The sequence below is a fragment of the Emydura macquarii genome, unplaced genomic scaffold (assembly GCF_026122565.2).
Source record: "Emydura macquarii macquarii isolate MOO-44397 ecotype Brisbane River unplaced genomic scaffold, CSIRO-AGI_Emac_v2 contig_3451, whole genome shotgun sequence".
NCBI lineage: Eukaryota > Metazoa > Chordata > Testudines > Chelidae > Emydura > Emydura macquarii.
This window is the reverse complement of record NW_027133588.1, coordinates 3,420,760-3,444,942: the sequence shown is the minus strand read 5'-3', so window position 1 is coordinate 3,444,942 and position 24,183 is coordinate 3,420,760. Positions and strand designations below refer to the sequence as shown.

The following is a 24,183-nucleotide window of genomic DNA, read 5'->3' as shown; positions in this document are numbered from 1 at the left end:
CCTCCCCATATAACCCCCTGCATGCCATTGTACTCCCCAGACCTCCACTCCCACACATGGACTCACTTGCCTTCCTTGGCAAATGCCTCCCAGGGACCCTCCCCCCACGCTGGATAGCGTCCCCCTCTCCCCACATACCCCCCTGCAACCCTCAAGCCCCACACTTCCAGCCCCTCCTGCGGGGCCACAGCTCATCATGCTGCTGCCATCCCCTGATCCCCGATCACTCCCCAACCCCCCCACTGCATACCATCCCTGGATGTTGTATTACTGTGCCTTTTAAACCCTGACCTTTGCTTTTTTGTTTTTTGCTTAAACATTTTCTCTAATAAAACATTTAAATCTATTATAGTAGTGCCTAGAAACCCTTACCAAGATCAGGACCCCATTGTTAGCACTGAACAAACACAGAGAAAGAGACAATCTCTGCCCCAAAGAGCTTACAATCTAAATAAACAAGCTAGACAAAAGGAATATTGTTCCCATTTTACAGAAGGGGAGCTGAGACCAAGAGAAATTAAGTGACTTTTCCAAGGAAATGGGCAGCTGAGCTTGGAACTGAGCCCAGGTCCCTTGAGCGCCAGGACAGTGCCTTAACTTCAAGACTACCTCCCCTATCTGAGCCTGTACTACAATAATAATATATTACATTAACACAGCTCCTAGCTGAAGTGTGTACTATCCGCTCTCGGCTGTTGTTAATCATAGAGTTGTAGGACTGGAAGGGATCTCGAGAGGTCTTCTAGTCTAGTCCCCAAGTATTATCTAGAACATCCCTGAAAGGTGTTTGTCTAATCAGCTCTTAAAAATTTCCAATGATGGAGATACCACAACCTCCTTAGGCAATTTATTGTAGTGCTTAACCACTCTGACAGTTAGGAAGTTTTTCCTAATTTCCAACCTAAACTGCCCTTGATGCAATTTAAGCTCATTGCTTCTTGTCCTATCCTCAGAGGATAAAGAGAACAGAATGCCTCAGAGCGAAGAAAAGAAACACAAGACAAAAATGATGAGGTTTTGTAAGTAATATAGCCCAGAAATCCAGCCTTTTCCTGGAAGAGTTAACTCATTTATAAACCTTTTAGTGAACCATATTGACTACCAGGCAGTGCGCACACCAGCTGTGGATGATGAACAAACAACGAGAAAGAGGCAGATCTATCTGAGTATCAGTTATTTTCCTGATACAAAAAGGAGCCTTAATTGGGCTAATGATGATGGGCTCAACCTTACATTGAGACAATCCGGTTACCATGAAATTATCTTACAGTGAGCTCATTTGTTTTCTAAAGAGGAGACTTGCATAGCATCCTCTGGTGGAAGATACAGTGGTTATTTATAGTCTGTGACTGTATCTGTAGAGAACATGATGACTTAACCATAAGATCTATTTCAAAGCACAGTGGCACAAACCTCTCTGGTAAAGCACGTCTCTGACTCTAAAGAAGTATCTGCTATAAAGGAGGTTCCTTGCTTAAAAGCCCCTGTTGAACGTCTTTGCAACACTGAAGGCCTCATCTACCTGGCCCAAGTGCTGGACAGAACAGTCTTGGGACTTCCTTGGGTTGTTATGAATATGTATGGTATATGAGGAAGCTGGCAAAGCATTGCAACCCCACAGCTGCCAGATTTGTTCTGGGATTGTAGAGTAAACGATTTTCTGTTAAAATGTAGGCTAGTGTTGCTAAAGGGGAAGGGTGTGAGATCTCGCTTCCTGGCATGCATTTCCTCTCTCACTCGCAGCTGAGCCAAGCTAAGTTTTCAAACTTGTTTTTGGCTCGTGTTCCAAAAGCCACCTGTATGGATGCTTTGAAACCCTTTTTCAAGTTATATTTGTGAATGTGGGTGGTTTCTTCTGAGAACTGATGGTTGAGAATTGCCTAGTTCTTGGGCTAAACATAACAAGTTAATCACAAGCCAGTAATGAAATGGAACCTCCATTGTCTAGAAGGCTGAAATCATGCTGCTAAGCATGATCACTTAGTGGTAACCTCTTCCAGGAGTGTTTCTGTTCTGCTCACATAATAGTTTTGTTGGGAGCATGAGGCTTTATTGAAGTCATCCATGTCTTTAATATGGCTGTGTGAGCCATAGAAAAAGCCTGCAGGTGAATCTCTGTCCATCATTTCATCATGGTGGCTGGGATTGCCTCCCTCTGAAAAGGCCTTGTGGGTCTTAGGAGCTTTGCAGGCGTCCTGGACCAACAGCACAAAGCTCCTATGCCTCCATGCTGGCTTTGTCCTTGACAGAGCCTTCCAGCTTCAGGCTCCTTGGCAGTGCAGCTCCATCATAGCCACGCTACCAGGACTCTCCCAGGCTGCAGTTCCCCCTAGGATTCCTGCGGGGAGTTAAATGAAGAGAGATTACAACCTGAGGCTGAATTTACTTTTTTGCCTAAAATCTGCAGAGCCAGAGAGGAGATAATGTACATCCACTCACTCCTCCTCCCAGTCTCCACTGTCTGCCCTCACAAAGACCCTGGTCTCCATGGAGAGAGTTGGGATGGTGCCTGGAATGGCAGAGTCCTCATCCACATGGAAGAGAGATTCATACACAGGGAAGCCAAGGTGGATGATTTGCTGGGCCCATGTCATTCAGAGAGGCCAGACTTGACAGTATACCTTTAAATCATAATCCTCCCCCCCCCCCCCTCCCAAATTGTAATGTCACAACAGGTTGCTGTGGAAATGAAGATGACATCCCAAAAGTTTAAGGCCCTGATGCAGCAAAGTAGTAAAGCATTGACTTTTATCTTTATAAGTGTGCTGAAATCTCATTGATTTCAATAGGGCTGCTCACAGGTTTAAGATTAAGCGTGTTCTTAAGTATTTGTTGGATTGGGGCCTAAGTGATGGGTCCTATTTAATCCCCCTGCAGTGGCCTGATCACATGCTAAGATGTAGGTTGCTCAGTTATATCACATCACACTTCATTCTGAGACCAGGAAAAGAGTCTCTGCATAACAAGAACGGTTTTCATGAATACCTTTGTAATTAGACATTGAAAGATAAGGGCATTTTTTAATTCAGTTTGCCACATTAAAAGAATCAGATTTTAAATACTGGATTTGAAAAAGTCTGACAGTGACAAGCAGTCATACTTTAATACTGTATGTTTGTAATCTAAGTGTTGCCAACTCTTGTGACATTTAATGGGTTTTTTTAAAGCCTCAATTCCTGGAGTTATGCAATTGTATCAGAATCTCTTTTTTTCATTAAAACAAAAGGAGATTTTTGCCCTCCTGGTTTCAGAGAAAAGCTTGAAAATGTAGAATTTTAAAATCTTAAAAAACAGAAGTTAAATAAAAAGAACTCAAAATATATTGTTTTAAAAAATTTCATGATTTTTCAGCTAATCTCGTGTTTTTGGTCTCTGCTTCATGATTTTTCAATGCTTGGGGTTGGCAATACTGAGTATTCCATTCATATTTTAAGTATCATTTGAAATAGAGTGTGAAATTTTACAGATTTACATCAGCAAGGTTCATATGACACAGCCACGATATTTAGTTCTCTGAATCTTACTACAAATGAAATAGCTTCAATAGGCCACTGTGACGGGGTGGACTTACCCCACACTGATGGAGTTAAGCCGACTCTATGGGTGGCGGAAGTCCCACCCCCCAGACCCTGCTGGGCATGCTCCTACTGCTGCTCTAGCATAAAAAGGAGCAGTCCAGCTCTTTCTAGCTGACCACCGAGGAGGGAGGAGGCATGCAGGAGGCTCCGACCCAGGAGCTGCTTCATCCCCAAGAACCCAGGAGACCAGCCACCCTTCGTCAACTGCCCGGAGCCAGACACCCCAGGAGACGCTTTCGCCAGGGGGCTCCACGACCCAGGGGAGACATGGGCGGCAACTGAGCAGGAAGGGGAACCCAGAGGCCCAAGGGATGACCCCATCGATGATCGGGTAGGAAGTAGCCCTGTGGGCTGGCATGGAGTAATTGAGGGTGGAGGGAGGCACCGGTCAGCGTGTTTCGGGAGGATCCCTGCTGACCCAGTGTCAGGCTAGCCTGACACTAATAGGGCCTTGGGCTGGGGCTCAGAGGAGCAGGGAAGGCCTGAGGCCTCCTACCCCGGGTGCCACCCCCCCAAAGGGGGCACCCCACTACCCCAACGGACTGCCAGAGCACACTGCCCTGACCTGAGGGCGACTACTGACTCTGGCCATTAGACCGTGCCGCCCTGACCTGAGGGCGATTATGTGGCCTGCAATGTGCAGGAGGTCAGATGACCATGATGGTCCCTTCTGGCCTTAAAGTCTTTGAATCTATGAGACAGTATATCTGAGAACAAAGGGTTACTTATATTAGCAAGTAGAGCCAAGTGAACAATCCACAATTACTTATTCAACACATGTTGCTTTTTATCTGATTCTGAAATTATCAGATTTATTTGCATATTTCTTCAGGAAATAAATTTTGCTCTGTAGATACAGCCTGAGCCGATGCTTATGGAAGTCAGAAGAAGGATGCAGGTAGTTTATTGCATATATTCACAACTTGGATTGTGTTCGTTAGTTACATGAGTCACAAGGGGTTGTTTCTATTGACCTGGCTGGCTGATTTCTGTAACTATACAGCAAGTAGATTGAAATACAATTTGAAATTCACTGTCAGTGCCAGATCCAAAGTCCATTAAAGTCAACTGGAACCTGTCTGTTGATTTCAGTGGGTGAAGGATTGGACCTAAAATAAATACTCCACTGTTCAAGCTAAAAATTAATCTTTTGTGGGTATTTGTGCTACTAAAGCTCAAGAGGCAGATCCTCAGCTGGTGTAAATTGTCATAGCTCCAGGGAGTTCAATATGGCTGTGACAGTTCACGCCAGCTGAGGATCTGCCACTGAGCGCTCAAATGTTTCTGGAAAATGAATGTGAAAGGTCACAAAGTCGAGTCACAATTCGCTTTCAAAATCAAAGAAATGTTTGTGGAGAATTCTTTCCACTATTTGCTCAGCTCTGTCCGCCAGAATAACATTATACTTTTCCAAGAGCTTTGCTTGCAAACAGCAAAGATTTTATGAATGAAAAGGACCTGAAAATATTACCGGCTAATCTTCTTTCTGGAAAGGCTGTGAGTCTTAACAAATCAATGACCGTTCAGGTGAGTTTGCTGATTCTCAAATACCAAGGCAATAAGACAGATGCCAACCAATCCATAATAGTATTTTATTAATGAGCCGTACTGGTCTAAGGAATAAATGAGACATTGTAGTCAGCATTATCCAGTTTCATGGACCAAATGGAGAATAGAAAGGTCCTGTTAACTCCACCCTGAGGTCATCACAAAGGGAGAGCTGCCTCAGTACTGCAAACTGCATATAAAGCAGATTGGGATTATTTGTATTGTGTAAACCATCCTGGGCTGAATCCTCAACGGTGTCCTGCTCATACTCTGCAGCTAAGGAGGGGAGAGGCAAAGGTGGCGGTAAGCCACATTTTTGTTTCTTAATTATGGAGTTGGCCAAGGGCCAATTCAGCCATTGGCACAAATCAGTGCAGTCTAAGGATTCTCACCATTTCAGTGCATTTCCTTGGACTCTTGCCACCTTTCTCAGGTGATGGGTAAAATGTGACTGACCATGCTGAATGCTACAGAGGGATTCTGGAATATGAAAATGGTTGTTTGCCCTCTTTCTTTTGACAGCTGTTCACCCCGACTGGCATTATGTTTCCTCTCCCCTGTCACAAAGAGTGTACATGTCTCTAGGACAGAGATGACAGCATCATTAATGCTTGCCAGACCCAGTGGGTCTGGGCCTGCTTCATCTCCCATGTGACTCTGTACTGAACACACATAAATTAAGTCACCCAGACTGCAAGCAGCTGCAGAAATATACACCATATTAAATAGAGGAGTCACACATTTGGCCAGAGCTCTTGACCTGAACTGCACTTTTCTATGCCGGAGCTGATCTTCACTGGAAAAGCTACTAGTTTTTAACCCTCTTCCTGCAGCAAACTATTTAGCCACCAAGTGGCAGTGTGAGCTCACTCAATAATTCTAGTTTCATGCTTGCTGAGAGGATTTGGTTAAAACAGCATCAGGGTGGTATTCTTTTCTCTGTTGTTTGCTCTTTGCAGGACTGCTAACATTGTCAGGAGCATATCAAAGGTTAAAAGTATGTAGGCAAGTGTATTTAGAAGTTTAGACTTGGTTGAGGTTGGGAAAGCTCTTGGGTGGGCTCTCTAATTTTGACCTCGCTGGCTCATTCGCCTCTAAGGGTCCCCACTAGGTGGAGGCCTAACCTCAGCCTTAAATAGCTCAAGTTAGAGTGATTCCAAACCTTCCCAGGCAGCTTGTCCAAACTGGCCTTTTTTTCATGCTAACCGTAATTTTTCTCTGCTACAGTTCCTGCTCTTTACTGGTGGTTTTGTCTCCCAAAAAATCCCAGACTCTGTAAATGGAAAAGGACTGGTAGGTCCCATCTAGTCCAAATCTCTGCTAGGACAGGATCCTCCAGCACCAAGGATTCCTTTGGGAGACTATTCCACAGTCTTCTGCATCTCACAGTCAGAAAGCTTTTTTCTGACATTCAGGCTACATTTGTCCTTTCTTAATTTGATTTCATTCTTCCTATTTAGGACACCGTCCCCTATGTTCCATGCTAAAAATTCTTCCCCTTGCTTGGTGTTCATAGCCTGCAAATACCTGTAGACTGTTATGTCATCCTGCGTTATCATTTAGTCAAGGTAGTCAGAGGGGGCAGTTCCTCATCCGTGCTAAATTTGTTTACACTGGATGAGCAAAGGGAATCTTCTAGTGGTTCACAGCCACTTTAACCAGCCCTAAACTACCTCCTTGGCAACCTTCTGCAGAGGTGGCAGGTTAGAGTCTTGGCTAGGGGATATGGCTGGAGTGCTGACTCACTCTTGTGATCCTGTTCCAACCACACTTACGTTTCTGCCTTATACTCTGAGGCTGCTATATGTTGTGGCAGGGACCAAAATGACCTCCCAACAGCTCCAAGAGGAGCATAAAGGAGGGTCCTGCACTGAGTGGAGCTTGACTAGGCCTGAGGATCAAGCCCATGGTATTTATCTCTTTTAATCTCTCTTTGTAAATCTGCCCATCCAATCCCCTTGATAATTTTTTTTGCTTTTCTCTGAACTCTGCACTTTGTCAATAAGTTGTGTGGACCCTGCTGTCTCAGACCAAAAGTTCCCTAGTGTGAGTTAATGTAGTCCCGTTTCAAACAATACTGCATTCCCATGCACTAGGAAACATCAAGTGTATCCCAGCAGGGTCCACAAGGGCCTGTTAGTGCATGACATACTAGTACATACTAAAATGTACACCATTCTGGTGCAGCTACAGCACCATTTAGACAAGCCCTTGGTCTCATCAGGCACTACTCTTTCCCAGGTTTCTATCTCACTTTGGATTAATCTGCATTTTTATTTCCTTCTCCTGTTTCTGATCTCTCTAGATCCCTTTGTGTCCTCACTAGTATTCACACTTTTACTCATTTTAGTATCCTCTACTAATTTTGTCAGTGTAGTATGCACTCCCTCTCCCAGATCATTAATGAAGACATCAGACCAGACCTAATACAGATCCCTTCAGTATTGGGCTAAACACCTCTCCCAGCTTAATAATTTACTACTTATAGTCCCTTGTTCACAGTTCTTAAACCAGCTTTCAAGCCATGCGAGTGCTCAGTTATGTCCAAACTGATCTGAATTAATTTTATAGTTAGATTTTTGTGAGTCAGTCTCAAATGCTTTATTAAATCCAAATACATTACTTCTGCCACTTTCCTTTCATCCACTGGTTTTGTAAATTGATCAAAACAAACATTAAAATTTGTCTGGCAAGATCTGTTCTTTATCAGCTTTCAGTACCAATATAATTGCTTGTGGTTCCATTGTTCTGTAGTTGTTACGTGGGGAGGGGGCCGTTCTCTCAGTATTTGTTCCCTTGTTTTAGTGGGGAAAGAGGTCAGATTTACAGGATGGTGATTACTAAGATCATTCTTTTCTTTTTTCTGAAGATTGGCATTACATTTGCTTTCCTAGGTCCTCTCCAGTTTTCTGTGACTTTTCTTCAGTAATGCAAGAAAATAATTGGATCCTATACTTTTCATATTGTTCTATAAACTGTCTGTATTTAGAGCCAGTTGTAATATCACCCTTACTTTATCAATGTAGAGCAGTGTTTCTCAATTAAATTTGGCCACGGAACCCTTTTGAACTCGATAAATAATTGCGGAACCCCCCAAACTCTTAACAGTATTTTTACATATGAGGCCAAAAAAAAATGTCGAAATAAGCAAAGGTCAGCGTTTCTCAATTAAATTATACTTACACTTGATACCCTCCACCGAAAAATCCGGGACATCTTCCCTTTTTCGGCGGCGCGGAGAACAGCTGCTCACGGAACCCTAACAGTGTTCCCACGGAACCCCAGGGTTCCACGGAACATCAATTGAGAAACACTGATGTAGAGGCTACTTTCCAAATGTACTTCACTTTAATGCTGCACTTTACGAGGCTAGTTACCATGCATTAGATGCTTAAAAGTTGGTAATAGCATAGTTATTGTGGTTTCACATGTACGTAACAGACATATCTTTATTACCTACTTCATCATTAATACTGAACAATGCTGTGTGGTCTAGAGGTACAAGAACAGGAAGTTCTGTTGTAGTGCTGGTGAGAGCAAGGAGCACAGAGAAGCACATGTGGTTACAACAGAGCATAACTGCTTTACTAATAGTAACCCAGAGGTTATACTGAAGAATCAGCACTATTTCCAATTGGAGTGAGACCTACTAAATCCCTAAAGGCTCAGTCCTGATCCCTGTTTGACTCTCTTGCAGCCAAATCTCCCTTGCTGGAAGTTCCCAGCATGAAGGAATTGCTAATAATCATAAAGCATGCATAGCCAGCTTTCTTGTGCTATCTTCCTGGCAGCCTTTGGCATAGGGGGAGTGTTGGAGTGGGAGTATGAGGTACCAGAGAAAGCTAGTGTAAACTAGAGCAGATCCTGCTCTAATCTATGGTAAGGCCAGGCTTGGGGCTTGTGGAGCCCTGGTCCCAGAATTAGGGATCCTCTACCAACTACCTTGCACCCTCCCTTCAACCAGAAGCTGGCTGCAGCTGAGAAGCTGGGACTTAAGTGTATTTTAGCATGAATCACATCTTTGTTCACTGTGTAGCCATGTGATAGTTACTTCAGCACTCTGAGTCAGATTCTGATCTCACTCTAGTGTGAATCAGGATTCACTCAAATGGAGTCAGCTGAATTACACTAGGGCTAGTGAGATCACAGTTAGGCTCTTTGGATCTGATTTTCCCCATCCAAAAATGGGATAATAATACATGCTGTGCCTTCTTCGCTGGGTATTTGTACAACCTTTTAAACATGTACATTCAGGGCTCAAATTGAGCAAATATGGTCACTGCACCTCATTCATGCTGCCTTCTTGTGCTCCAAAATTGAAGCTTGCTGCTTTTTTTTAATTTAATTTTTTAAATATGTGACTCTAGCTGTTTTGGTTGCTGAGATACATTCAGTTCATGTTTTCAAGGTTAACTGATGCAGTGATGTCTGGCTGCATTAGCAGAACCTGAAACTAACTCTGTGATCTGTCCCATTCATCTCAATGGGTGCCAGCTCAGATGTCTAAAGGCGACACATGGTTAACTATTGCAGTGCTCATCAGAGCGCATAAGGAGAGGGAGGATCACAGTATGAAGATGTGCAAAATCTATTGTGTGACAGCTCATTTTTGCACCATGAGTGGTTGATGGTAGGAAGTTACCAGCACCTACCTTTTCCCCACCAATCAAGGCCAAGGACTCTAACAGAACTCAATATGGCATCTGAGCCCTGATCCTCTTTTCCCTCTCTTTCTAAACTCAATAAGCTGCACTGGGCATATGAACCTCACCAATGGGAAGACAAGCATGGAGGAGTCCAGCAGAGCCTATGTGTGTGATTTGAACCCAGAGAAGAGGAGACATGCCTGAGGAACCCAGAGGGCATGTGTGATTGTATTTTGAACATCTTTACAGTCTGTTGTGAGCAGTGTCCCATGCGGTTATTTTGGGGATGGAGTTTGGAAAAGGGCCCATCACCTTTTTCTTTTTTCCAATCTGCCTTCTGATTACATTATTATTATTAGTCATCACACTTAGAATATGACTGCATATTCCTTGTTTTTATAGAACATTTTTATCCGTTGTTGAGAGTGCATCAGTTATTAAAATACTGAAGGAATACTGTGCACATTTAATGGCAAACCTGCATTTTTAAGCTGGCCCATGCACAGAGTTAGGTATATGATACATTTTATAGAGGGGTCTAATCCACATCTACAGCACCATGAGACTGGGAGTAACATTGCTTTGCATTTCTATAGCACTTTTCTGCTAATGAATTAAACTCCACAACTTTCCTATGGGGCAGAGAAGTATCATTAGCCCCAGTTTGCAGAGATCTACTGACTATTTCTGCACTTCACACAAAATAGTCAGAGCTACAAATTGAGGGGTACTAATGAAATCTTTGAAAAATGTTTGTTTCCTACTTAGGGTTATGGAGCTTACAAAATTCCTCCATAGTCTGAACAGAAACTTCCTAGGTAAGGAGATACTTAACTTTATTACCATTAGCCAGAGAAGGAGCAAGAAGGCGCTAAGAGAAAGCATAATTGAAACTGCCTTCTGCAATTCTTTGACCAGTCTGCCTATCTGTCTGTCTGCATTTTTATACTGAGCTCATCACCATCGTATCCAACTGCTTACGGACATCAACCCAACACCTCAGCATAAAAGCCTGGGCAACAGTATAACCAGCTGCCCTAGCTGGATGAAGATGTAAATAGGTTTTGAAATGTCATTTCATGACAACTCTATCCTTTGTAAGTAATCCAGTTATTTGAGGAGCTAAGCTATTGCATGTCCACTGTATGCATGGAGTCACCCAATGTTTTTTGGAATTGCATTGATGGCCCTGCTCGGTAGTTTCAGTGCCTTTAATATCTTGATCAGTTGCATTGGTGTCCTCAGATTCTTTGAAAGTGGCTTCAGTATCCTGGGAGAGACTTTGATGCTCTGAGTCTTGGGCAGTGGTTCAGAAGTGTCAGTGGCCTGGGCTAAAACTTGGGTTCCTGAATTGTCTGGATAGCTTGAATCATAGCCTGAGCAAAGAGGATCTTGGCACTAGCCCTCTTGGCTCCAAGTTGTGCTTGATCCACTGCTTTTCTGTCCATGATGGAACCTTTCTGTGCCCAGGTTCTTGGCTTTGTCTATTTCTGCCTGGGCCTTAGCAATTATTTTTTTCTCTTCTCAGAGTTCTGCTGTTGCCTCAGAAAAACCATAACACAGTGTCTGTTCATGTTCTGGGATTCAGCTATTAGCAAGTGGTCTGATAAATAACATCTTCCTTCATTAAAACCAGTAAACTCCTCAGATCCCTTCCTGTCCCTTCCTCCTCTCTCCCCCTCTTCCAAGACTCAAAGGGACTAAGGGAAGGAGTCTTGTTTCTAAAATGGCGGCTTTTTCTTCAACAACTTCTGTTATTGAAACTCACCATCAAATTCAGCCCTCTCATGGAGCTGCATTGGGGCCCAAACTGGGAACTCTTCTAAGGGCTGGGAAGTGAATTGGACAAGCAATGTCAATCTGTAAAATACTCCCAGAGAAAGAAATAGATCCTGTGCCAGGTTGCAGAGTCTCAACAAAATGAGCAACCGCTCTACATAAAATATGTAGGCGGCTGAGGGGTAAAAGTGGAAATGCAGCAGGGAATTCCCTTCCCAAAGGCCCCCGATGACACCCACAAAGCTGTACTCATTCTGCCTCTCCCTTCTAAATCCTCACTCACCTCCGCCCCAAAGGCACGCCAGATTCCCATCTCTTTCCCAGAGATCCTCTCCATGTACCCCTTTGCTGCCTAGCCAGCCTCACTTGCTCACCAGGTACATGTGTCACTGATGAATCAGAGACAGCTGGTTGTAAAATGTTGATGGAAAAAAAATTTTGACAAAAAAAAAAAAAAAAGAAACCAACACTTCTGATTATTTTTTCCCTGTTTTCTGGCCAACTCTAGCCAAAAAAGCAGCAGCAGGAAAAAGTAGCTGATGGAGCTGAGCAGTTTGATTGGCTACTCTTTGTGAAATTCAGTTAAATTACCCTAAATAAGGGGAATTACCTTTTCTGTATTTAATTTTGGATTGGGTGGGACAGGTTGTGGGGTCTGTAGCTATTTAGCTATATGAACCCAAAGAAACATGATGAAAACAGGACAAAATTTCTCAAAGGGAGAATTTCTAAATTTAACTTCTACAAAAATTAGTAAATATTTACTTTAAAAATTAAATAACTATTTAATTGTTCTCTGAAGACAAAACTGTCTGCTGTGCTATATTTTGAGACTAACTTCAATCACTGAAGTGTGAAAAAAGGGATTTTAGTCCTTCTTAAAATAATCTCAATGCAGCCTTGACTATGGAGTCAGTACAGATGTCTCCATAATGACTTTCAAGGATCCTGTTTGTCTGGCAAGTCTAGAGTAGCACACAGAACTACAAAATCCTACATAGAAAATAATTGTTTTATATTCTGTTGTATTTTATACAGATAATTAATGATTGTGTAACAATGGAATTCACAAGGGGGCAGAACTACCTTTGTAATTTGCTGACTTCTCAATGCTTAACCATGCAACCTTAATACTCTCTTAATGTAGGTTAAGAGTTTCAAAACAGTCTAGGAGATTTAGATATATATCTTCCCTTAAAACTAAAATCTCAACCACTTTTTTTAATAGTACACGCACATATTTGTAAATTCATAGGTGAGTGCAAGCATTTGGCTAACAGCCTGTTGTCTATATCTAGGCAGCCAGTGATACAACTTCTCTTGACTCTTGCATGTGAAGCATACTATAGTGTAGGTTTTTTTCTTCTCTCTCAGAAGCTTGGAGACAGGTCTGACCTTTGAACCTGGGATGGCCTTAGGTCCTCTCTTAGAAACCCTACCTTGAATTTTCTGCCTCCAAGTAGAGCAGATGGCAGGATTCATTCCTTATTTGCAGCTGGGCCATCTTTTCTTTTAAACATCTTTCAAAAATGTTTGTATATTTCTCTGCAAACCGGATTCTGAGCGTAGCTGGTTCTCTGCATTTGAACATTATAGAAAATGTTCTCCTTGGGAGTTAGAGAGGGAGTTTTTGATCTTAAGGAAGCACCCTTTCCTCCACCCTTCCACTCCTTCACCCAAACTGCTGGAAGATGGCCAACACAGAGAGGAGGCACAGGAGGATGGCCAAGAAATGTTCTACTGGTATAGCACTCCTATACCCACACAGCTGTAGAAATCTGGGGACCATCTGTTCCATAAAGAACAGGTCCTGCAGCCATCACAAGCATGATCAGCAGCGGAAAACCAGGAATGATTGCTGGAATCTCACACAACATTCCTGAGGATCTTCTCATTGATAAGCTGCTCCCATTCACCCATACATCTCAAAGCCCATCTCCATGCCCTGCTAACTTTAGATGCTAAGTAATTCAGGGCCCTCAGCACACAATCCCATCCCAATAGGGATGAATCAGACACGATGAACAATTTCTTACACCTCTGAAGCAGTGTGCTTTATTCCAGAGAGCAAAGGATCCCTGATGTGTTCTGAAGGTCTTTATCACAGGCTTGAATTCACAGGAGGTCCTATTACATTGTAGCTCGAACAATGTAGAACTAAATATAGATAACTATGACAGGGGATTTACAGGAGAGTAGAGTCTATGTAGACGTGTATTGTTTCTTTAAATCTATAGCAAGAAGGCAGGCAGAAGGGGGCAGGGAAGGATCTAGGAAGAAACTCTATAACAAAGCTAAATAGATCAGCTTTAGAGATAATACTGTTTTCTTTATTCTAATGAAGTTCCCTGTTCATTCTTAGAAAAACTTAGCTTTTTCTGTGGTTCTTTTCTATTATCACATGGCTGGCCAAAGGCATGGGGTTTCTTTCAGATCCAGTATTTTGGTTTGGACCGCTGGAGAGAATGGGACCATCTGCATTATTTGTATCTAGATTGAAATTTCTTCAAAGTTGGGAAGTGTTTGAAAATGGAATTTGGTTTGGGGCCTTATCTCTAAATGAGACATTTAAAAATCTCAATTTAAAATAAACCATCTCCTATATTATTTATATTGAGTACTGCCCACCATATACTAGGTGCTTCCAAAACACACAGGAAGTTTCTGCTCTGAGGGGCTCACAATCTAAGGAATGTATATGATTATATATATTATTTTATTTCCTGCAACTGTAGAGAAGCATGCTGGGTACTAGTTCATTGCTGCTTTGTATGCTGGAGGCATATCTGCGGTGGAGGGATATAAAGGTGCTGAGCACTGTGGTCCTAATCTGATCTGAGTTCAATGGGACTACATAACTGATTAAACATAGACATGTGGACATCTGCTTTCCTGGATCAGGGCTAGAATGCACATCACCTTACAAGATTGAGCTCATAGCTTGTGGCATGCTGACAGATCCTTTGGAATGAAAAATTATAAATAAATGTAAAATGTCGGTGCAACCAAAGGGAAGACAACCTCCTATTCCAGAAGATTGCAAGGGAGAATAAAAGACAAGAGGACTTGTAGCCAAAAAGAATAGGAGGAAGGCCGGAGAATCACACCATTGCCAGGAAAAGGCAGGTCTATGTGATTGGGGACTCCCTACTAAGAAGAACAGACAGGCCTCTCATCAGAGCTGATCCGGAGAACAGAAGGGTATGCTGTCTGCCAGGAGCTAAGATACAGGATGTGGGCCTGAGGCTCAAGAGGATCCTAATGGGAACAGGAAAGAATCCACTGATTATCCTTCATGTGGGAACAAATGACTGCTAAATTCTTGCTGGAACATGTCAAGGGCAACTATGCCACGCTGGGGAAGACATTTAAGGAAACAGAGGCTCAGGTGATCTTCAATGGGATACTGTCTGTTGCTAGAGGAGGAGAATGAAGGTGAGATAAGATTATGATGATGAACAGAAGGCTCAGACAGTGGTGCTATAAGGAGGGCTTTGCAATGTTTGACCACTGGAAGGCATTCATGGACAGAGAACAGTTCTCATGCATGGACTTCACCTTAGTAGGGAGTGAAATAGACTTCATGGATGGAGGCTGGCACAAATCATTAAAAGAGTTTTAAACTAGGAACTCAAGGGAGACCCTTAGGAGATGGTCATGTAATCTCCACACCTTATTCTAACATTGAGCAGGAGGAAAATCAAGTAAGAAAGGAAACAATAATGGTGAAAGGAACAGCCATGGGTAGGCGAATGGACATTAAGAGGAAGGATAGTGCCGATAATGGTCAGATAGGCAATACTGGGAGTAGAATGACTGTACCCATTTGGGCAAGGAATGTGGGCAAAGCCAAGTAGTGATGATTAAGATGTTTGTACACCAATGCATGGAGTCTGGGTAACAAAATGGAGAAACTAGAACTACTAGTGAAGGAAGAGAAACCAGATATTATAGGGCTAACAGATACATGGTGGAATAGTGTCATGACTGGAGTACAGGTATCAAAGGGTATGTGGTGTTCAGGAAAGACAGAAATAAAGGCAAAGTTGATGGAGTGGCATTGCATATTAATGACGAGGTAGACTGTAAAGAAATTAGAAGTGATGGAATGGATAAGACAGTCTGTTTGGGCCAAAATCACTTCGGGGAAGAAACTACTAGAGGTTCCCCTGATATGGTGCTTGGAGTGTGCTACAGACCACCAGGATCTCATTTGGATATGGATAGTGACCACTTTAATGTTTTTAATGAAACAAATACTATTGGGAATTGTGTGATTATGGGAGACTTTAACTTCCCAGGTATAGATTGGAGGACAAATGCTACTAATAATAGTAGGGCCCAGATTTTCCTGGATGTGATAGCTGACAGATGTCTTTGCCTAATATTGCTGAACCAACAAGAGGTGATGCCATTGTAGATTTGGTATTGGTGAGTAGCGAGGACCTCATAGAACTGGTTGTAGAGGACCACCTTGATTTGAATAATCATGAGCTAATTCATTTTAAACTAAATGGAAGGATAAACAAAAATAGAACCGAAACAAGGGTCCTTGATTTCAAAAGAGCTAACTTTAAAAAATTAAGGGAATTCGTTAGGGAAGTGGACTGGACTGAAGAACTCAAGGATCTGAATGTGGAGGAGGCTTGGAATTACTTCAGATCAAAGTTGCAGAAGCTATCTGAAGTCTGCATCCCAAGCAAGGGGAAAAAATTCATAGGGAAAGGTTGAAGACCAAGTTGGATGAGCAAGCATCTCAAAACAGAAAACCTATAAGGAATGGAAGATGGGGGGGATCGGAGGGATCAGGAAGGAAAGCTACCTCTTGGAGGTCAGAAAGTTTATGGATAAAGTGAGAACTGCCAAAAGTCAAACAGAGTTGGACCTTGCAACGGAAATTAAAACCAATACTAAAAGGATCTATCGCCATATAAATAAGAAGAAAATAAGGACAGAAGAAGTGGGACTGCTAAGCACTAAGGATGAGGTGGACATTAAAGATTATCTGTGCATGGCCCAACACCTAAACAAATACTTTGCCTCAGTTTTTAATGAGACTAACAAAGAGCTTAGGGGTAGCGGCAGGGTGGGTAATGGCAATGAGGATATGGAGGTAGAAATTACCACATTTGAGGTGGAAGTAAAATTCAAACAGCCTAATGGGATTAAATCGATGGTCCAGATAATCTCCATCCAAGAATATTAAAGGAACTGGCACATGGCAAATCCAATAACAAGTATTTTTAATGAATCTGTAAACTTGGGGGTCATACCCCATGACTGGAGAATGGCTAATATTGTTACTATTTTTAAGAAAGGGGAAAAAATTATCTAGGAAACTACATGTCTGTTAGTTTGATCTCAATTGTATGCAATGTCTTGGAACAAATTTTGAAAGAGAAATACTTAAGGACAGAGGTGAACAGTAAGTGGGATAAAATACAACATGGTTTTACAAAAGATAGCTCATGCCAGACCAACCTGATCTCCTTTTGAGAAGATAACTGATTTTTTTTAGACAAAGGAAATGCAGTAGATCTAATCTACCTGGATTTTAGTAAGGCATTTGATAAAGTACCACATGGGAAATTATTAGTTAAATTGGAGAAGATGGGGATTAATGTGAAAATTGAAACGTGGATAAGAAACTGACTAAAGGGAAGACTCAACAGGTCATACTGAAAGGTGAATTGTCAGGCTGGAGGGGGGTTACTAGCAGAGTTCCTCAGGGACTGGTCTTGTTAGTACCATTATACAAGACACTGAGACCTCAGCTGGAATACTGTGTCTCTCATGTTTAAAAAAAATTAATTCAAACTGGAGCAGGTGCAGAGAAGGGCTATTAGGATGATCTGAGAAATGGAAAACTTACCTTATGAGAAGAGATTCAAAGAGCATGGGTTGTTTAGCCTAATCAAAAGAAGATGGTGGTGAGATATGATTGCTCTCTATTAATACAGCAGAGGGATAAATATCAGAGAAAGAGAGGAGTTATTTAAGTTAAGCACCAATGTGGACACAAGAACAAATGGATATAAACTGGCCATCAACAAGTTAGGCTCGAAATTAGGCAAAGGTTTCTAACCATCAGAAGAGTGACGTTCTGGAACAGCCTTCCAAGGGGAGCAGTGGAGGCAAAAAACCTAACTGGCTTCGAGATTGAGCTTGATAAGTTTATGGAGGGGATGGTATGATGGAACTGCCTACAATGGTATGTGGCACATCAGCGACTGCCAGGAGCAAAAATCCCCAACAGCTGGAGCTGGAACACTAGATAGGGAGGGCTCCGAGTTACTACAGAGAGTTCTTTCCCAGGTGTCTGCCTGGTAGGTCTTGCCCACATGTTCAGGGTCTAATTGATTATGATATTTGGGATCAGGAAGGTTTTTCCCCCAGCTCAGATTGGCAGAGACCCTACAGGTTTTTCGCCTTCCTCCACAGCATGGGGCATGAGTCACTTGCAGGTTTAAACTAGTGTAAATGGTGAATTCCCTGTAACTTGAAGTCTTTAAGTCAGTCAGACATTAGGGGTCTATTACAGGAGTGAATGGGTGAGGTTCTGTTCCTTCTTACCTTAAAGTCTATGAGTCTATGGGCATGTCTACACTACCATGGCAGGCATCTATGCAATGGCATCGATTGAGTGGGACTGTATAGACCCCCTCGGTCGATGGGAGAGCACTTGCCGGTCAACTGAATTAGTCCATTCCCACCCTTGTTGAAGTAGTATTGTGAAGACACCGCACTGCATAGACATAAGTACACTGACATGAGATACGCTACATTACGTAAACAGTGTATCTCACATCTACCCAGCATGGGAGTGTAGACCCAGGCCTATGACTCCCAACCCAAGGACCTATTCACTATACTTTGCTACTTCTCATACTTTTGTGGCACCTTTCACTGGAGGATCTGAAAGCATTTGACAATTTATTATAGGTAAATTGCATACAAAGACTATGCTGGCCCATTTGTTGCTTCTTTACAATGTATGAAATGGATACAGAGTTTTAAAAAATCACTTTTCCATTCAAAATTTCAGACCTCGACTTCCTGCTGATGTTGGAGAACCTTTTGGAAGACTAGAGAATTAATGGGCTAGTGACATCAATATGAAATCTGAACTGCAGTATTCCCAGAAAATTAAAGTCCATTGAGAAAGGAAAATTATGTGCTTTTTGAAGGGATGGTGAAAGCAATGGGAGAAACAAACCTGTTATGTTAGACAATAACTATGTTTAATAAGGGATAAGTGAAAAGCTGCTAATGAGCAGAACACGATGAGGGAGGAGTGACTGAGAAGCTTGTAGGGGCAGCCCAGCAGAGAGTATGTGTGTGTGTGTGTGTGTGTGTGAGAGCAGTTTGAGGAAGATTGGCAGACTGGTGGGATTAGTAGAGCAGGGATGGTTGGGGGACAGATTGGGAAGCTGCTAGGGCTAGTGAGTTAGTCAGGCCTGATAGGAGTTGCTGTTACAGAACAGTGCCTCCTTTGCCTTTGGCATCAAGGGGTTCTTGGGAAGCTTGTAGGGCTAGCAGATAGGGATGGAGTAGGGAGTCAGGTCAGCCCTAGCATGCTTAGCAGAATAGAGCATTGGGTTGGACCTGACCTAGTGTGTATGTCTTTGGAGGGGGAAGTTGAGTAGGTGCCCCACTCTGCCATAGTGGCTGAGGTACAGGGCTAGTCGTGTGTGTGTGTGTGTCTGGTTTATGTGTCTGGGGGAAAGGAGGGAGGTGAGAGGCAGAGACTTGGCATGTTTGTGAGGAAGAGTGAATAGAGAATGATCTGGCTCTACACTGGTGGGGGGGGAGGGTGAGCCCTGCCCTGGTATGAGGTGTGCGCAGGGCAGGGCAGGGCAGGATTCAGCCTGAGTAAGGGACCTGACTTCTGTATCTGTGTAGTGAGTGGGTGTGGCTTCCCTCTGAAACTGACAGGGAGGAACAGGCTGGGCCTGTGGGGGCAGAGCCAGAGACTGCCTGTCCACCTGCCAGGAAGCGAGGGGGTGGGGCAGGAAGTATAAAAGGAAGGCCCAGGAGTTCAGTCAGGGGGCAGTTCCTGCAGGGGAAGGATAGAGCGCCCTGTTATCGAGAACGGCCTGTGGCCTGGTACCTGGGTGAGTAGACCAGGACCTGGTACCCAAGTAAGCAGACTGGGGCCTGGGTCTGGGTGCTGGTGAATGAGCAGTGGGTGGCCTGGGGCCCAGAGGCATCCCTGGAGCCAAACGCCCTGCCGGACCCAGTGATCCAGAGGGGCTAGGACCTGGAGGAGTTGCTGGATGCAGATGTGGAGGAGTTGGCCCTAATGGGGCTAGACTTGGAAGAGTTGCCCTTGAAGGAGTTGCCAGAGGCCGACAACGAGGCAAGGGCCCTGATGGGGCTGGAGGAACTGCCCCACGCCGACCTCCCCAACGAGCTGCCGGACTTACTACCCTGGATGATATCGAGGGGTTCTGCACACCAGGTACCCAAAGGAAAGGGGGCAGGAAGTAGCCCAGGGGAGGAGACACCCAGTCCAGGGACTGGGGGATGGGACAGTGAGTCAGTGTGTTGCGATTGGAACCTTGCTGATTCTGTGGCATACCCCTCTGGCATGGCTAGGGACCTGGGCTGGGATGCAGTGGAGTCAGGTGGGCCTGCATCCCCCTTCCCTGACCACTCTGGGAGTGCCTGGACTATTTGCTGCCCCGCCTTGGGGGCACTGGACTGTTTCGCTGCCCCCTGTTGAGCCAAGCCCTGCCAGAGCAGGGTAGGGAGTGGATGTGGCCTCCTCCTGAAACTAACAGGGAGGGATGGCCACGTAGGCGTGCGCATGGGGTTGTGCCGGGTGTGCCCAGGGGTATCACACATACTTTTTTTTATCCGGCCCGCGATTCTTTTTTGACGTGGCCTGTGGCGCCGTCTCGCTGTGTTTAAAGCTGCCGCTGAAAGAGCAGAGGGTGCGTGATCCTTCGGCAGACGGAGCTGCGAGATGGGATCTGCCACTGAAATACCCTCTCTTGCGTCATTTCTTGGCGGAGACTGACAGGGTGAGAATTCCGCCGGCGGGTAATTCAAATGTTGCCCGCCGGTGGAATTGAGTTTGACACCCCAATAAAGATTCGCTGGGTGCACACCCTAAGGAAGATGCCCTCGGTGCACACCCTAATGAAATGTGCTGCAGGTGCCTATGGATGGCCACCTGCTCTACGATCTGGGTTAAGAGGCTAACTCTGCCTTGCTGGGTCTATGGGTGGGTGGGCCCTGCCCTGGTGTGGGACATGTGTCTGGGGCAGGGCAGGCGTGAGTCAGGGTCCTGCCCCAGTGTGTGCCTAGGGGAAGGGGCCAATCTGACCCCAAGTAGAGGGAGGAGGGCAGGGTTGGGCCAGCCCTGTGGTGGTGGAGGAGGAGGGGGTTGAACCCTGCCCTGCTGTGTGGGCATTGGGCAACTCCGGCTGGGGTGGGGGCTGGTAGTGTGGATGTGGGGGGGTGAGCCTGGTCCTAGGGAACAGGAGTGAGTAGGGGGCTGGCCCAGCGCTGCGGTCCTGAGTTGGTGGGGGCGGGTGACAGACCCTGCCCTACCCCATGGCCGAGTATGGGGCTGGCCCGGCTCCGCGTGCGGGAAGGGAGGCGGGGATGTGTCTGAGGGCAGCGGAGCGAGGAGGGACCGACCTTGCCCTGTTGCGTGGGGCGGGGTTGGGGTGACTAGTGGGCCCGGCCCGGTCCTGTGGGGCGGGGGGGGGGGGAGGCTCCGCTGTTGCCCTTTTAAGCGTGTGAGTGGGTGCTGGAGGCTGGTACAAAGGGAGCTGCCGCCGCCACTCTCGGTCTCGCTTCCTCCACCGGCTCAGGCTGCTCCCCGCCATCTTCCGCCCAGCAGGCGCGGCCGGGTCAGGCCGGGCCGGAGCTGCGCGGGGCGCGTGAGGCCGCAGGCGAGGTGGCGCAGGCCTGGGCCCGGAGATGAGGCCAGGATGTCGGTGTCAGGGCTCAAGGCCGAGCTGAAGCTCCTCGAGTCCATCTTCGACAAGGACCACGAGCGCTTCCGCATCGTCTCCTGGAAGCTGGACGAGCTGCACTGCCAGTTCGTGCTGCTGCCGCCGCCGCCGGGGAGCAGCCCGCCGCCGCCGCCGCCGCTCACCATCCACTGCAACATCACGGTGCGGGCCGGGCCGGGCCGGGCCGGGCGGGGGGAAGGGGCACGGGCACGGCACCTCGCGCCCGCCCTGCCGATGGGGGCACTGGGCGCCCGCTCGGCCGGGAGCAGCTGGTGCGGGCCCACGGCGCTCCCCCAAAGCGCCGGGCCCCCACGGGAAGGGGTAGAGCGCCCCCCGTTCCCATAGGGTGTGGGTGCGGGTGCAGGGCTCGGGGGGCTCGGCGCGGGGTGACTCAGCACCCAGAGCTACGCAGCCGCCACTGGGAAGCAGCATCTGGCACCTAGCGGAAGGGGGTGACGGCAGCCAGGTGAATCCCTCGCCTGCAGGGGCGAGTTTTCTCCGTGCCCGAGGGGGGCACAGCACCTAGAACCAGTACTCGGGGGGCATGCCCGCTGTGAGCCGGCGGCGCCTTGTGTCGCGCTCCCCGAGCTCGGCCCTGGGACGCGGCGGGGACAGTGAAGGGGGCCGCAGGCGAGCGAGGCACTAGGCGTGGAGCCTGCGTTCTTCAGAGCCTCTTCATCCCCCTGCAGCGGGGCAGAAACACCCCGTTCTGTGCCCCGACCCCGGCTGCTTCGGGCTGCCCCTTTCTTTCCCCTCAAAGCATTGAATCAGCGCCCCTTGCTTTCTGTTTCTCGGCTGGAAATCTTGCCTTTCTTAGCCTGCGGGATGGAGGGAGAAAGGGGCTTTGCCCACCGCTTCATTAGTTATGCTGCGTGTCTGTTTCTTAGTTCGGGAGTTGGAGAAGCTGTGAGCCCTAAACAAAGGGAGCATAGGCCCTGGAGAGACGGAGAGCCACCCCCTCCTCTGTATCCCCACGATTCCTGAGCTTCCTGCTGTTTAGTTTTGTGCCCTAAACCCATGGGTGAGGAGAAGGAAAAGGGGGGGCTTTAGGCGGAAAGAACCCCTCCCTAAAGGATTTTAGTTGGACATGGTAAGTATTTTGTTCCCTCCCCCTAAAGGTGGAAGCCCAGGAAGAAGGTGGAGTGTGTGCACATTACTGAATACGCAATACAACCAAGGCCTGAGCTGAGCAACTTGCCTTTCTGTGCGACCCAGCCAAGTGAACGCCACAGAAAAGCTAACTGTTGTTTTGGGGGTGGGATGGTAGAGGACACATTTTGACATTCTTCTACAGCCTGGCATTTACTTTATCTGCATTTCTAAAATGCAGTTTTAAAATGTGTGTAATGGTGAATAGGAGATTTCACTTCTGAAAGTGACTGAGTTAGCAAGGAGGCTGAGGAAACTTAATTACTGCCCATTTAAAGGGATAAAACAGTACTTGCTGAATATTAGGCAATAAAAGTATTTTATGCTTAGTGGGGAGGGGGCCTGTGTTTTGAGAAGGGGGTGTTAACCAACCTGGCAACATTTCACTTTTCTGGAGTGAAGAACTCATTTGGTTTTTGTTTTGTTTACATGAGTGAATAAAACAGTGTTGGGGAGGGAGCAATCTCCTCATGGTAAAGATAAGTACACTTTTGTCTAAACTAATAAAATACTGCTCCTCAACTTTAGAAATACTCTAGACCTTGAGCCTCCAAAGTGTTTGAACATATGGGACCTTTACTCTCTGGAATTGGACTGACAGTAGGATCGCTTTGCAGCACTGGGGACATGTAAAGGTAAATTTACCTGTCTCTTTGGCAAGGCTGTTCTTAAAGGTAGTCTGTTTTTAAGGCTTAACTAAGTGAAATGGGAGTTGAATATGATGTGGGTCAGAGTAAAGATGACGACTAAATATTTTGTTGCCTGTCAGAAAAGGATGAAAGTGCCTTCAAACAGACATCAAAGGGTCTAACTCTGCAAATACCCAAGTAGTGAAAGCTGAAAACTTAAATTAAGAGTTCTCAACCTTGCAACACAAACATTAATTATTTTAATGTAATAGAATCAGCTGCATTTGACCTGTATCATACAGCCTTCAATGAGCTTAGAATAGAAAAACTATTTTTTAAAAGGATTTGCAGGTTTGACAGTTAAAGGTCATGGAATTGTTTGCTGCTTACAAGCCGCTGAAAGTGAGAGCACTTAATTCAAGTGTACTTTTTTAAAACACCAGGAACTTTTTGTAGTGCAGTATGTAACATGTTTTCGAGTCCTATGTATAGAAAGAAAGATCAGATGATGAGTTTCATGACTTCATTTAAATATCTTCTTTTCAGTAGAAAATTGTACTGCTTTTGCCGAGGATGCTGATTACTTTCCATAGAGCATGACCTCTTTCATAAATTTCTGAAAAGAATATAACATAGCGTTACTACACCCTGGAACATCAGTTCAGGGTGATGGGTTGTTAGTCAGGCAGCCAGTAGCAATGGATTCTGGGTTTGTGTTGTGGTGTGTGTCCAGCCTTTCTCTACCTCTGAGGTCACTCTGAATGCGGGCGCTAATACGTCTTTTGGTTAGTATTTTTTGGTAGTTGCTTAGTTGTCTTATGTCAGAGTAGAAAACTAACAACCTAGGCTTTCATCAGCTTATAGTAGTATCTGTTTACTATGCTGT

General features: G+C 45.4%; 1 protein-coding gene and 1 long non-coding RNA gene across 6 annotated transcripts in view; both read left to right on the top strand.

Annotated features, from left to right (window-relative positions):
- Positions 1 to 18,721, top strand: part of LOC137144469 (uncharacterized) — a 153,605-nt gene extending 134,884 nt beyond the window's left edge. For both annotated transcript variants that reach the window (XR_010917412.1, XR_010917411.1), the window contains exon 3: positions 18,597 to 18,721. This is a non-coding gene — a long non-coding RNA (uncharacterized lncRNA). The remainder of the gene's footprint in view (positions 1 to 18,596) is intronic.
- Positions 18,722 to 19,909: 1,188 nt separating this feature from the next.
- Positions 19,910 to 24,183, top strand: part of UBE2Q2 (ubiquitin conjugating enzyme E2 Q2) — a 66,544-nt gene continuing 62,270 nt past the window's right edge. Inside the window, exon 1 of one of the 4 annotated variants that reach the window (XM_067534820.1) lies at positions 19,910 to 20,012. In XM_067534820.1, coding sequence (XP_067390921.1) covers positions 19,923 to 20,012 — 90 coding nt within the window. In that variant the 5' untranslated portion in view covers positions 19,910 to 19,922. Of the gene's footprint in view, positions 20,013 to 21,308; positions 21,682 to 21,966; positions 21,986 to 24,183 lie in introns of those variants that run through there. The other 3 variants (XM_067534822.1, XM_067534819.1, XM_067534823.1) reach the window with 3 other exon arrangements.